Source organism: Hemiscyllium ocellatum, chromosome 12 (genome assembly GCF_020745735.1).
Source record: "Hemiscyllium ocellatum isolate sHemOce1 chromosome 12, sHemOce1.pat.X.cur, whole genome shotgun sequence".
NCBI lineage: Eukaryota > Metazoa > Chordata > Chondrichthyes > Orectolobiformes > Hemiscylliidae > Hemiscyllium > Hemiscyllium ocellatum.
In genome coordinates, this window is record NC_083412.1 from 77,322,635 (window position 1) to 77,336,796 (window position 14,162).

At 39.3% G+C, this 14,162-nt stretch overlaps 1 protein-coding gene across 3 annotated transcripts in view; it reads left to right on the plus strand.

Annotated features, from left to right (window-relative positions):
* Positions 1-8,829, plus strand: part of LOC132820843 (uncharacterized protein C21orf62-like) — a 62,831-nt gene extending 54,002 nt beyond the window's left edge. For all 3 annotated transcript variants that reach the window (XM_060833189.1, XM_060833191.1, XM_060833188.1), the window contains exon 2: positions 6,464-8,829. In XM_060833189.1, the coding sequence (XP_060689172.1) occupies positions 6,518-7,186 (669 nt within the window). In that variant the 5' untranslated portion in view covers positions 6,464-6,517 and the 3' untranslated portion in view covers positions 7,187-8,829. The remainder of the gene's footprint in view (positions 1-6,463) is intronic.
* Positions 8,830-14,162: the final 5,333 nt, after the last annotated feature.

Consider the following 14,162-nt stretch of genomic DNA (forward strand, 5'->3'; position numbering starts at 1 on the left):
AACTCCATCTGCCACTTCTCAGCCCATTGGACCATCTGATCAAGATACTGTTGTCATCTGAGGTAACCTTTTTCACGTCCACTACACCTCCAATTTTGGTGTCATTAGCAAACTTACCAACTGTGCCTTTTGTGCTCACATCCAAATCAATTATATAAATGACAAAAAGCAGTGGCAGCAATTCTTGTGGCACACCACTGGTCACAGGCCTCCAGTCTGAAAGACTACCCTCCACCACCACCCTCTGTCTTCAACCTTTGAACCAGTTCTGTATCCAAAGGGCTAGTTCTCCCTGTATTGCATGAGATCTAACCTTGCTGACCAGTCTCCCATGGTGAACCTTGTCAAACACTTTACTGAAGTCCATATAGATCACATCTACAGCTCTGCCCTCATCAATCATTTTTGTTACTTCTTCAAAAAACTCAATCAAGTTTGTGAGACATGATTTGCCATGCATAAAGCCATGTTGACTATCCCTAATCAGTCCTTGCCTTTCCAAATACATGTATATCCTGTCCCTCAGGATTCCCTCCAACAACGTGCCCACCACCGATGTCAGGCTCACCGGTTTATAGTTCTCTGTCTTGTCCTTACCACCCTTCTTAAACAGTGGCACCACGTGAGCTAACCTCCTGTCTTCCAGCACCTCACCTGTGACTATTGATGATACAAATATCTCAGTAAAGAGGCCCAGCAATCACTTTCCTAGCTTCCCACAGAGTTCTCAGGTACACCTGATCCGATCCTGAGGATTTATCCACTTTTATGCATTTCAAGACATCCAACACTTCCTCAGTCTTAGAGCTTTTTAACTTAATATTTGATTCAAAGCAAAATGATACTTTTTAACAGGGGCATTATCATTAAAAGTCTGCAGTATCATAATGCCACATCAGTGACATAAGTAGTCAGCTAAAAATCTAAGAAGAACCTAAGCAAAGTTGAATGAACATATGGGGGTGAACTTGGTCTATATCAGCCCTGGAAAACAGACTGGGAGTGAATCACCAATTTTTAGTTTCATTGGCTTGGAAGATAGTGCAAAGAATTTTAGTTTTAAACAAATAAAATTGACACTTTCACTAGGAAACAGCTCTCCAAAATGAGTTTGAAGTGAAGTCTCCTCATATATCACAATAGGTCATTTTATGATGTTGTTACATCAAATTCATCTCCAATAATCTTTATTTCGTTTTGTGAATGGTGCTGGCTAGACCAATACTTATTATCCTTGAACTGAATGACTTGCTCGAGCATGTCAGAGATTAGTTAAGAGTCAACCATATTTCTGTTGGTGTGGAATCACACAAAGAGAAGTGTGTAGATTTGCTTCCCTAAAGGACAATAGTGACCAGAAGACAATGGTTACATGCATGCAATTTCCCAATACACTGTGGGGCTAAGTAGAATAGCAGTGCAGAAGGTGTGCCTCTGCTGCAGCATATAGGAGCTCCTGGAAAAGATCTCAAACCAAAATGACTGTATTCTCGATATATGGCACAGTGGTTCAGTGATTAGTACTGCTTACCTCACAGCACAAGGGACCTGTGCTTGATGCCACCTTTGGGTGCCTCCCTGTGTGGAGTTTGCTGATTCTCCATTTCTGTGTGAGTTTCTTCCAGGTGCTCTGGTTTTTTTCCCACAGTCCAAAGCTGTGTCGGTTAGGTGGATTGGCCATGCTAAAATGCCCTATCATGTCCAGAGGTGAACAAGATAGGTGGATTAACCATGGAAAATGCAGAATTACAGAGATAGAATGGAGGAGTGGGTCGGGATGAGCTGCTCATTGGAAGTTCAGTGTGGACTTGATGGGCTGAATAGCCTACTTCCACACTGTAGGGATTCTGTGAGAAAGTGATCAAAAGTGTGAGAATATATTAATTGGAGACATACATGAAGATTGCAAAATGGTTCCGTTCGTAGAGTTAGATTGAAGAGTGGCTTGATAAATCGAGAAGTTGTGGTTGAGTCAAGAAATAAATCCCTATGGAAGGAATTGATCTTATCTTGGGAAATAACCTGGCTGATGCAAACATATTGCTCTCACTCTGTATGGTGGGACAACAGTGGACGTAAAATGAATGGTGGAGCTACAGGAGGAACATTCTGGATTGTTTCCTGACTATTTTGTGACTAGGTCTCAGATCCAAAGAATTAGAGAGTAAGTGGACTCATTTATGATAAAGGAAAATGACTTGGAAATTCATTTGAGGGGTACAATTTTTTGAATACTAAAATAAAAAAGATTGAAAGCAAAAAGAATGAAATAGACATGTTTAGCCCATTTTATTTAATAGACATCAACAAATGGATCCTGAATTGTCAGCATTATTAGGAACAGCCCACTCAGAAATTAAATCAGAAACAATGCCTGGAAGTTGTATTTTGACAAACGATGTACTAATGAGGAAATTGATATCACTTCTAATATCAGTTCCATTAGGTGGAATCCCATTGGAATATCATATCAAAATTTTCTAAGTGACTCATAAAATTCCACTGGAGGGTCACTTACATATTGAGAAAACATAGGTGAAAATATTAAAATATTTTTATCGACTATAAAGTTGTTGCCACATTTTGTCAGTCACACCAGTAATGGAGATAGTCTAACTATCAATTAAACCTGCTCCTGATACCAGCTTCAAAGGGTGATGATGGTATAGTGGTGAGCGGTTCGATTCCCGACCATCGCAGCGTTGTGGTTTGTAAACAGCCTTTTAAACGGCAACATGGTGGCTTGGTGGTTAGCACTGCTGCCTCACAACAGGATCCCACGTTCGATTCCAGCCTTGGGGAACTGTGTGTGTGGAGTTTGCATATTCTCCCCGTGTCTGCGTGGGTTTCCTCCAGGTGCTCCGGTTTTCTCCCGTAGTCCAAAGATGTGCAGGTTAGGTGAATTGGCCATGCTAAATTGCCCATAGTCAGAGGGAAATGGGTCTGGGTGGGTTACTCTTCAGAGGGTCTGTGTGGACTTGTTGGGCTGAAGGGCCTGTTTCCACACTATAGAGAATCTAAATCTAAATTGTTTGGCAGGGTCTTCATAGGTTATATTATATCCTACCTCAAAAATGAAATGGGAACCAGTATTGATCTTTTCAACTATGAATATTGCTGCAAGATTTCCTGAGATAAGGACTTCAGGAAAAATTAATACAGAAATGATTGTGGAAAAGTTAGTTCAATATTTTACAAAACAGGGAAAGAGACACAATCAGATCAAAGTTCAATTTTGTTGGATAAATATTCAAAGGAATTATGTTTCATTTGCAAATAAAAGTTTAGATCCACATATTGTACCCAAGCTCAAAGTATTTTTGAAAAATGACATGAGACTTTGAACTCCATAATTATAGCTTATTGCCAAGAGTGTCCTTATAAGTAGTTACAGGAATTCCCTTGTTATTGGTTCTCATTAGGGATGCATCTTCTGAGTCCATAGGATCCAATCCTTTTGATTTGATATATGGACATGAGATGAGAGGGCTACCTGAATACCAAAAACACAATAGTCTCTGAATCACTACCATGAGCAAATTGGCACAGGGTCAACAAGATTGAACATATGGCTCAAAGATCGGTGTGAAAGAAACAAGTTTGACTTCATAGGACTTCATTGTCACCAGGACTAGGGAAGGAGGGAGCTATTCTGATGGGACAGGCTCCACCTAAATTATGTAATGAATCACATAACTTGGGCTATGGATAGGGCTTTAAACTAAATAATGCAATGCTGGGTTCAGTTCCATGAAAAACTTATGGAAACAGTTAAAGGGGGTGAGGGCTCAGCAGAGGTTATTAAAGTTTCCAGAACTAGTAATAGGACAAAGAGTATAGCAAGGGTCAGGAAATTAACTTCAGGCACAGCAGATAAGGAGACAGCTATGAGAAGGGGAGGCAGTCATCATAGGACTGAGGATGTTATACATAAATGCATGCAGAATACAAACGAAGGGAAATGAGCTTGTAGCACAGACTGAAGTTGCTAGGTACAATGCTGTGGGTACCATAGAGACATGACTGCAAGGGGATGCAAACTAATTACCCAAGAATACACATCCTATTGAAAGGGCAGGTATATGAGACAGTGGGTGTGGGTTGACTTGTTAATACGAAATGAAGTTAAATTGATAGTAAGAAATGAAAAAAGAATCAGAGTCAGTGAAGATAGAATTGAGGAACTGCAAAGGGAAAAAAGGCCTTCATGAGAACTGTGTACAAGTCTCCTTACAGTAGTCAAGATGTCAGGCAGAAACTCAATCAGTAGATAGAAAAGGCATGAAGAAAGCTACAATTTCAATAATCATGGTAGACTTCAATAAACAGATGGACTGGGAAAATCAGGTTAGTAGTGGATCTCAAGAAAAGGAATTTATGAAATGTCTATAAGAAGTTTTTGTTTGGAGCAACTTGCGATAGAGCCCACTAGAGAATAGGTAATTCTGGATTTAGTGATGTGAAATGAGGCAGACTTGATTACAGAGCTTAAGGTGAAGGAACTCCCACTGGGCAGTGACCATAATATGATAGAATTCACCCTGCAGTTTGAGAGGGAGAAGCTGGAATCAAATGTATAGTTGAGTAAAGGTAACTATAAAGATATGAAGGAGGTGCTGGCTAGAGTTGATTGGAAGGAGTGCCTAGCAGGGAAGATGGTGAAGCAGCAATGGTATGAGTTGGGGGTAATTCGAAAGGTACAGCAGAAATTCATCCCAAGGAAGAAGGCACAAGTCGTTTTTAAAATTTTGATTTTAAAATAGTGGCATAAGGGTGCAATTTACTTTTGTGAAGGGCTTTTCAAAAAAAATCTAGGTCATAGAGTCCTTCCAGAATTTAATCCATAATGTGTCAGAGTGCAGGGAACCCCTGAAGTATTAATTCAAGATTGTCAGTTCTTCTTTAGCCAGCAACAATGCCAGAACCCAGAAACATCACCATCCCCCGTCACACTGAAACACTGTTACTCTCCCTTCACCCAGCAACACTGCCACTCCCCTGCCCCACAGAAACACTGTCACGCACCCTTCACCCAGGAATACTGCCACTCCTCAGTCATCCAGCAATGCCACCAGTACCCCTTCACCAAGATTGAGTGTTTTCTGATAGTCTGGTGGGACCCTAACTGGGATCAGATGCAAGTCTTTAGTACCTTTCCTAAAAAGTATTTCTTTGGAGCAACTAATGAATTGACTTACTTCTGCAGAAAAATTTAATTTGTGCAACTTCCACACCAAGAGTGATTGATTAGAAATCTTCTGATATCAGAACTTGAAACGACCAAGCTCTTGGTTTTGACAGTACTTACGTAATCAATTAAATTGAATTTAATATTTGATTCGGAGGTACAATTTCTCTGGATTTGAATTGCTGTAAAGTGATGATTTGGGGAATAGATTGAAGCCCCTTTTTTTTGAAATTCTATCTCTAGTTAGCTTTCTTTTTGGTCTCATAACTTGTGTAATAAAACTGTTCAAGTGTTAAAGAAACTCCGTATCTTGTGTGACTCTGTTCCAGCGAATGACCATGACATTAATTAAACTAAAAAAAAGTCAGTCAGGCCAGGTTTTTTTCGGAGGTATGACTTAGCCAGTAATACCATCAGCTGGGATCATAACAAGGTACATCTCAAGGAGGCATTGACCTATAAACTAGGGTATTATTGGATGAAGCATCAGGGAGTGACAGATTAACCTGGACACTGATTCCGAAGGCATTTTTAGGTTATGTGGTATCAGCTGGAGTCAAAAAGGTTGTAAAATGCCTGATTGGAAAAATTAGGTGATGTTTCTCCAGATTGAATTGGGCTTTACTGGAATACTGCAGGAGACCTGGTACAGAAATATGACAACAAAATGGTGAATTGAAACAGCAAGTGATCAAAATCGCATGGTCATTTTTGCACCTGAGGAGAGGTGTTTGGCCAAATGGTCATTCCGTCAGCATTTGCCCATCCAATCCACAAAATGCAATATCATGTTATTTAAAATCTTTTTCTTAACAGTGCTGATGTAGCTGTTTAACCACCCTTTAATACTTTACATAGAAGCTTGAACTATGTCAACAGAAGCAAAAACAGAAATTGCTGGAAAAACTCAGCAGATCTGGCATCTGTGCAGAGGAAGCAGAATTAACATTTCAGGTCCAGTGACCCTTCTTCAGAACTGAACCTGGAATGTTAACTCTGCTTCCTCTCCACAGATATTGCCAGACCTCCTGAGTTTCTCCAGCAATTTCTGTTTTTGTTTCAGATTTCCAGCACCCGCAGTTCTTTGTTTTATTTTATTATGTCAATAGGAGGACTAAAAGCCAAACTTGGATCTATACTCACTGAACACAAGACAATTTCACATCATGTTAGTTGTTTATGATCAGGAGCCACCAACCCTTGTATATTATTTTTAAATGACTGTACAACGATAAAAGAAGAGTTTCAGCCACATCCTTTTTTTGTCTGTTTCAGATGCTGTGAAAAATGGAAACTGTCCATCAGGCTCTATAACGTTATGTCGTAAACATGAAGGTGACTGGTTCTGAGCAAGACCAGGTGGTATTTTCTTTTGGATTGTGGTTCTGTGTCTGTGTGGCTTTGGTGAGAAGCAGTAACCACACACTCATCTTTCAAAAAGAAAGTAACTTCCGCAATTGCAGCTGCTTCTCCAGCATACCAGACTGTGGGTTTGCTCTCGCCAACATCGCATGCAACTGTAAGACTGTCTCGTCTCAAGAAATTGATAAATCCAGCCCAACCTTCAGCTATGGCAGTGAATTAGTTGTGTGGGTGTCAGATACAGCTACAGTGGGGCTGTTGCTGAACTACTCATCAGTTCCAAACCTCAGGCTGTCTTTGTGCAGTCCTAATGCCGTACTTACTGAATATCTTGTTATCTTTGGCCTGAAAAAACTCTGGGTGGCAAATCCTAAGGCAAATGCCTATCCGCTACAAAATATAACGATATACAGCACAGGTGGCACAGCTGTCAAGTCATCCTTGCAGAATGGCACAGGATTCTCATTTTATATTTCATTCTTAAACATGGCTCTGTTAAATGGAGATTCTAAGTTAAAAGCGTACTCGGTGCCTAATGTCACAAACATTGCAGAATATTTTCCAGATCTTCATTATGACGCTACTTCTCTGCCTTCTGACGCTAACAGTTCTTTTGTTACTTTCATCTACGTTTAGGAGCTGTGCAGTACACTTGTTTTTGGACAGTCAACAAAGTACAACATAGATGCTGAGTTTGCGATTTTTTTTTGTCCAAGCATTTTGGGGAATTTTAAAGCACAACTGTTCTGTATTATTCCTTCTTGTAGCTTGTATTTCTTCTTAATGCTATTTTTGTGCAGAAGCTTCAAATATAGACAAGGAAGAACTCATGGCAAACATTTACAATCAACTGACTCCACTGTAAATTTTAGGTTAGGAATATAACTTTGAAGATAATGTTAGACCATGATAGTAACTATCAAGGTTTAATTTATTAAAATATAACATTATGAAAATAAGGATATTTTTTCAATTTAATATGCCTAAAATGATATTAACAGCAATATATGTAACACTGACGTGACTGTAATCAGGTTTGGAAGATTTCTGTGTTGCTCTGTACCTTATTAGTATTGAGGTTTTTCAGGTAAGTGATCCCATTTTAATGTCAGATGCAAAAGACTATTAACAGCATATTTTGGCTATATGTTTATTTAAGCTGACACGTGTTCCCAGATCACAGAATTCACAGAATGAGATCATTCCTTCTAAGCAATGACATATAAGTATAAAGAATACTCCCATTCACTGCACTTTGCTAAAGGAATTTGATTTTAATGCAGAGCAACTGTTCCACTGATGTAGAAAGGGAGCAGGAATCAGGAAATCTGGGATAGATGACCAGGAAATCTGGAGTCTGAGAAGAGAACAAGTAACAAGGAGGCCCTGAGAAATAAACAGCATTGAAGAATCTAAAACATAAACATCAGGATTGGATTAGTGGCAAATGCACTCCCGTGATTAAGACTATTTGCATAATTATTTGCACATAAGATTACCCACTATTTTCAACACTTAAATTGCTGTCTCCTACACAAACACCTACTGTGTTTTTTCATTGTTGACAACACTAGATTTTACACAGACCATATAGTTTGGTAGTTTGGAGACAGTGTAGTGAAGACCTGACATTGGAATTCTAATGACTTATCAGTAGTTTTAACTTACGTGTTAATATGTCATTTTAACAAGATAATTTTAACTTCAACCTGACTTTACATGTCAAGAAATAACTTTATTGAATAATGTATATTTCATGGTTTCACAATGTCTCAAAGTGCTACATAACCAGCAATGTATTTTCGAAGAGTAGTCACTTGCAATTTAAGAAACCTGTTTGCCCGCAGCAAGGGTTCACACATGGCAATGAATTAAATCTCAAATAATCTGTTTTCAGTTGAGGTATAAATATTGACCAGGTTTTGCATTGAGCGAGATTGCTTTGAGACAGGAACACACTGCAACTTTTAAGTGTTGCTACTGCCAGTCCTGTCTCACAACCTGACCCTGCAAGTCCAGATAGATTCTGTCTTATGTTTTCCAATTTAAGATCGTTAAAAGGGCAATTAAAATAGCTATTGCTGATACTACTGCTGAATGCTTAACATGGGTATTTTTAACTTATATCACTGCACGGATCAGAAATCCAGTTGATACCTCACATGAGTTTCTTTTGCAGATTTTGATTTCAGGACATTGCCAATTCCTTGCAAACTTGTTTCAGCTGATAAAATTACCTGCTTTGTGAAGGTATATTATTCCTCTGTCCGTTATTCCAATGCACAATTCATTTATGTTAATAAAATATGATCTGAAAGAATATCATACTAAACTTTTGTTTGCTAATACCAGTAATTGTAATTTCTGGGATTAGAATCATAAAAGCATAAATCACAATCAGAAGCCATTTGACTTATTTTGTTTTCTCCTCTCGTGTTCCACACTTTTAAATACATATTTGCTTTACTCATAATATAAATAATAGTCTTGGCCTCAACCACTCCCTTTAGGTTGAATAAGCATGTTATTTGATCAAGAGATATATGGTTATTATTTAATAGCATAGATATCCAATGCCTATCAACAAAAATGGTGGAAATTTTCAGAATTTGTCATTTCATCTCCCTTCAACTACCCCATCCTCCCATTTTCCCCCACCCTATGCCATTCCTCAGCTCACCCAATTTCGGTGAGGACACAGTTTTAAAGGTTTGAATTATATGGATTGTTTTGTCTCTGTCTGCATTGTGTCAAGATTTTTTTGGAGGGATTTTAACAGGTTCTCTCACCATATCTTACAAACCCCTCCTCATTTAGCTACCTACCTGTGGCGACTTTCATGTCCAACGCCAGTCCTATCCTACCATGTACCTTCCTAGAACAACTCGACACTCAGCGGATATCTGCCATGACACTGTCATTCCCCGCATCCATGCCATCTTTGAAAGCTTCTGTATACCTGGCATACCATAGCTTTCCTGTTCTTTTACTGACAGAATCTGAATGTATCTGAGAAGGGGATGGTGGCATTGTGATCCTCTAACAGAGACTTGCATGTCATGCTTGAGGGATAGTGCAAAGGAGGGTGTCCGCTTCCTGATGGACAGGCAGAGGTGGTCATGCCACCAGACCCTGGTTCTCTGATCCATAGGTGCAACTTAAGTCATCACCATCGCATGTGGAGGAAAATCCAGTATTGCCATAAGAAAGTTGCATCAGAGTAAGTGCCAGGGTAAGTATCTTTTACCTTCCTGCCACTGCACACAGTATGGAAGAATTCAGTAAATAATTCATGGTGATCAAAAATACTTTATCTTTGCCATAGAAGTTAAAACTAATAATTATGATACCTGTGGTTAGACATAGTTTTGGGGAATAAAAACAGAAATTGCTGGAAAAGCTCAGCAGGTCTTGCAACATCTGTGGAGAGAAATCAGAGTTGACGTTTTGAGTCCAGTGACCCTTCCTCAGAACTTCTGAGATGCTGTCAGAACTGCTGAGCTTTCCAACAATTTCTAGTTTTGTTTCTGATTTCCAGCATCTGCAGTTATTTAGTTTAGACAGTTTTGTGGAATCCTTATTATTCAAATATGGCAGAATATTTTTGAGATAAGAAAAAAGTAAACAGTGATGTGTCTTCAGTGATATTACCAGTCCAAAACGTCTGTCTTGTTTGTTGGCAGAAATTGGACAATTATTTTATTTGTGCAAACTATTTACGGTATACATCACAAAACCAACATTTTTCTTTGCTGGAAGCTACATGTTAAGACTTTTCGTAATTCTTCTTCTCACAGAAAACAATTTCAAATACTCAATGTTAGGCTCCAAGCATTGCTAGCATGGCTTTCAAGTTGACAAATACATTCTGGCATTCTTAATATCATTCAAATTTTCTGCCTTTCTTTAATAGATGTCATAAAAGTGTAAGTACAGGTACAGAATCCTTTATCTGAATTCCAAAATCTGAAAATCTTCAAAGTCCGAAGATTTCTCATGAAGTTTTTTCTGCAATCTAAGATTGTTTGACATGCAAGTAGGTGACCCAACTCCGCACCAACTTGAACCCCGTCACTCAGATGTGACGTGGCAATGTGGCCCAGCACTGACAGGTGTCAATTGCGTCTCAGTGTTCATACTAGGCACCCGTGGGTCTGCTGTTCGGTAATTTTTTTTTATTTCACTGTGAAAATGTCATTTATTCCAAAATCCAAAAAAACAGCTAAGCCCGGGGATTTCAGATGAAGGATTGGGTACCTGTACCAGTGCTGAGGTTTTGAACAAACCTCCAAGAGAATCCAACATGTCAATATTTTTTTTACATTTTGTCCTTGGTACAGGAAAATTCAAACTAGCCCTTGGTTTCACTTCTTTAGGTGCAACTTGGCCATGTCCCACAGTGTGGCTCAAATAAATCACTTTTGACAAATTCACTCTAAACCAGATTTATAACAAAATTGGCTCTTTGTAGCTGATCAAACAAGTCAATCAAGACAACAGCAGAAAAAGCTGTCAACCTTACAAAGTCCTTCCTATAACATCTGGGGGCTCATACCAAAATTGGGAGAGTTGACTCACAGGTTAGTCAAGCAACAGTCTTACATAGTCATACTCACAGAATCAAATCTCATAGACCAATGTCCTAAACTCACCAGCAAGACAGACCCGCAGAGGGGACAGCACAGGAGTACACAGTTGGGAGAGAATTGCCTTGAGAGTCCTCAACATTGACTCTGGACACCATGAAGTCTCATGACTTCAGGTTAAACATGGGCAAGGAAACTTCCTGCTGATTATCACGTGACATCCACCGTCGGCTGAAGAATTAGTGCTCCTCCAAAATGATATAGATAAGTTGGTGGAGTGGGCAGGAAAGTGGCAGATGGAGTTCAACATCAATAAATGTATTTAGGGAGATCAAACATCAAAAGGGAATACACAATAAATGTGAATATACTAAGAGGGGTCAACAACGTGAAAGATCTTGACGTGCAAGTCCCTAAAGGTAGCAGTACATGCAGATAAGGTTGTATGAAGGCGTATGGAATGCTGTCCTTCATTGGCAGAGATTTCGAGTCCAAAAGTAGTGATGAAACTGTATAAGACATTGATGAGGTCACAACTGAAGTGTTGCAGTTCTGGTCATCACATGAAAGGAAGGATGTAATTTCTCTGTAGAGAGTGCAGAAAAGATTTACAAGAATGTTGTGAGGGTTGGAGAATTGCAGTTACAAGGAGAGATTGGAGTGGTTGGGGTTGTTTTTCTTGGAACAGAGAAGGCTACAAGGGAACACGATTGAGATATACAAACTTGTGAGGGGTCAACATAGAGTAGACATGAGGAACCTGTTCCCCTTGGCAGAGAGTTCAAAAAAAAACTATTGAGTCTGTAAGTCACTTCAAAACGTTTTGGAAGGATAGCATAATACATCATCTAGTCTTTGAATTGCCTTTGCATTATCCGAACTGAGTATTGGAGAATCAACATTCAAATATTCAATCTGATTCATTGTTATAATGTTTATTTTTCACTTTCTACACAGTTGGACTCATGTTCTGACTTTCCTCCCATTCACAATATCCAACGCACGAAACATAGGCTGGAAGCATAGCCCTCAAGCATTGGTCAAGGTCCCTTCACCTCATCTTCACATTTCAGTCCAAAAGGACTAAATCCTATGGGGTCATTAGGAGCATGCTTATAGCTGACAATAAGCTGTAATCATAGTTTTAAAGTTTGATGCCATTTTCAAAATGTTCTTTAAGATAGTCAAAAGATGAGCAGGTTAGGTGATTGGCCATGCTAAAATGCCCATAGTGTTCAGGAATGTGTAGGCTAGGTGCACTAGTCAGGGGAAATGTGGAGCAATAGGATAGGGGAATGAGTTTGGATGGAATAATCTTTGGAGGATCAGTATGGATTTGCTGGGCCAAATGGCCTGTTTCCAGACTATAGGGATTCTATGAATAGTGGGTGATAAGGTGAACATGAAACGTTTTATTCTTAAACTATTCATTATTTCTTTAAAAATTTGCAAGGTAAAGTTTGAATTCTTCTACCATATTTCTTTGTGTAATCCAAATATTGCAAAAAAATTAATTAGCCTTTTCATGATCAATTTAGCTCTCATTTCCTCAAAGGAACTGTTTCAGAAAATCTTGCTAATACATCATAATTGTTAGAAGATATATATTGTCACTCCTAATTTTAGGTAGTATTCTAACACAAATTATGAAGATCCTGCTAAATGGTTCTTTCAAAGCTGGTATTGAAGTTAAAGACACTGGTTTAATTGATTGTATTGATTGGGACCAGGTGGACCTCATTGACTATGAGGTTCTTGATTGAGGTTGTTAACCTGAGCCAATCAGGAACACCTTGGCTGACCAATACAGCTAGGAGATCGCAGCATGGAGCCTTGGTTGTGAAGGGCACTGCTGGTCACTGGTCACTGGTCACTTGTCACTTGTCACTTGGGTGTTTCTTTTTTTCCTGGTGGTGGAAATTGAATAAAGATTTGTGCACTTTGTGTCTCTTACTGCGTCTCGCACTCGCGCACACACACACCATGGGTGCTGGGGAAAAAATAAGCACTACCGCAGTGAGGCGGTAGTGCGGGGTAGAGAGAAAAAATTTTTAAAATAAAAAAAGAAAAAATATACATAGCTAGGAGATCGCAGCATGGAGCCTTGGTTGTGAAGGGCACTGCTGGTCACTGGTCACTTGGGTGTTTCTTTTCTTCCTGATGGTGGAAATTGAATAAAGATGCGTACACCTTGTGTCTTTCACTGCGTCTCACACCTGCGCATGCACCCAGCATGGGTGCTGGGGGAAAAATAAGCACTACCACAGTTTTTTTTTCTTTTTTCTTTTTTTCTTCTTCTATTACCCCCACATTACCACCTAACTGCGGTAATGCTTATTTTTTTCCCCAGCACCCAAGTTGTGTGTGTACAGGTGTGAGACACAGTGAAAGACTCAAGGTACGCACCTTTATTCAATTTCCACCATCAGGAAGAAAAGAAACACCCAAGTGGCCAGTGACAAGCAGTGCCCTTCACAACCAAGGGTCCATGCTGTGATCTCCTGGTTATATATATATATTTTCCTCTTTCTCTTTCTTTTTATTTCCACACTGCCACAGTTAGGCGGTAATGTGAGGGTAATAGAAGAAAAAAAGAAAAAAGAAAGAAAATAACACGAGTGTCAAAGATTCTGTTCACTCTGAGAGCTGGCTTTGAGAGAGCTGGATCAGTGTCAAAGACTCTGCAGATGTAAATAAAGGGTGACTTGGTGATGGGATACTACACAAAAAAGGAAAAATAAAGAAACAGTTTAAAAAATTAAAATAAAAAAAAACTAGGAGGTAGCAGCATTGCCCTTTGATGTGAAGGGCAGTGCTTGTCACTGGCCACTTGGGTGTCTAGTTTCTTCCTGGTGGTGGAAATTGAATAAAGATTTGTACACATGTTGTCTTTCACTGTCTCTCACAATGCACATACACAATATGGGCACTGGGGAGAAAAGAAGAAAACCAAAGGAAAAAAATAAACAGGGGATGACGTTGAGAGCTGACTCTGAGGGAGCTGGAACCAGTGTGGAGTGAAGCAC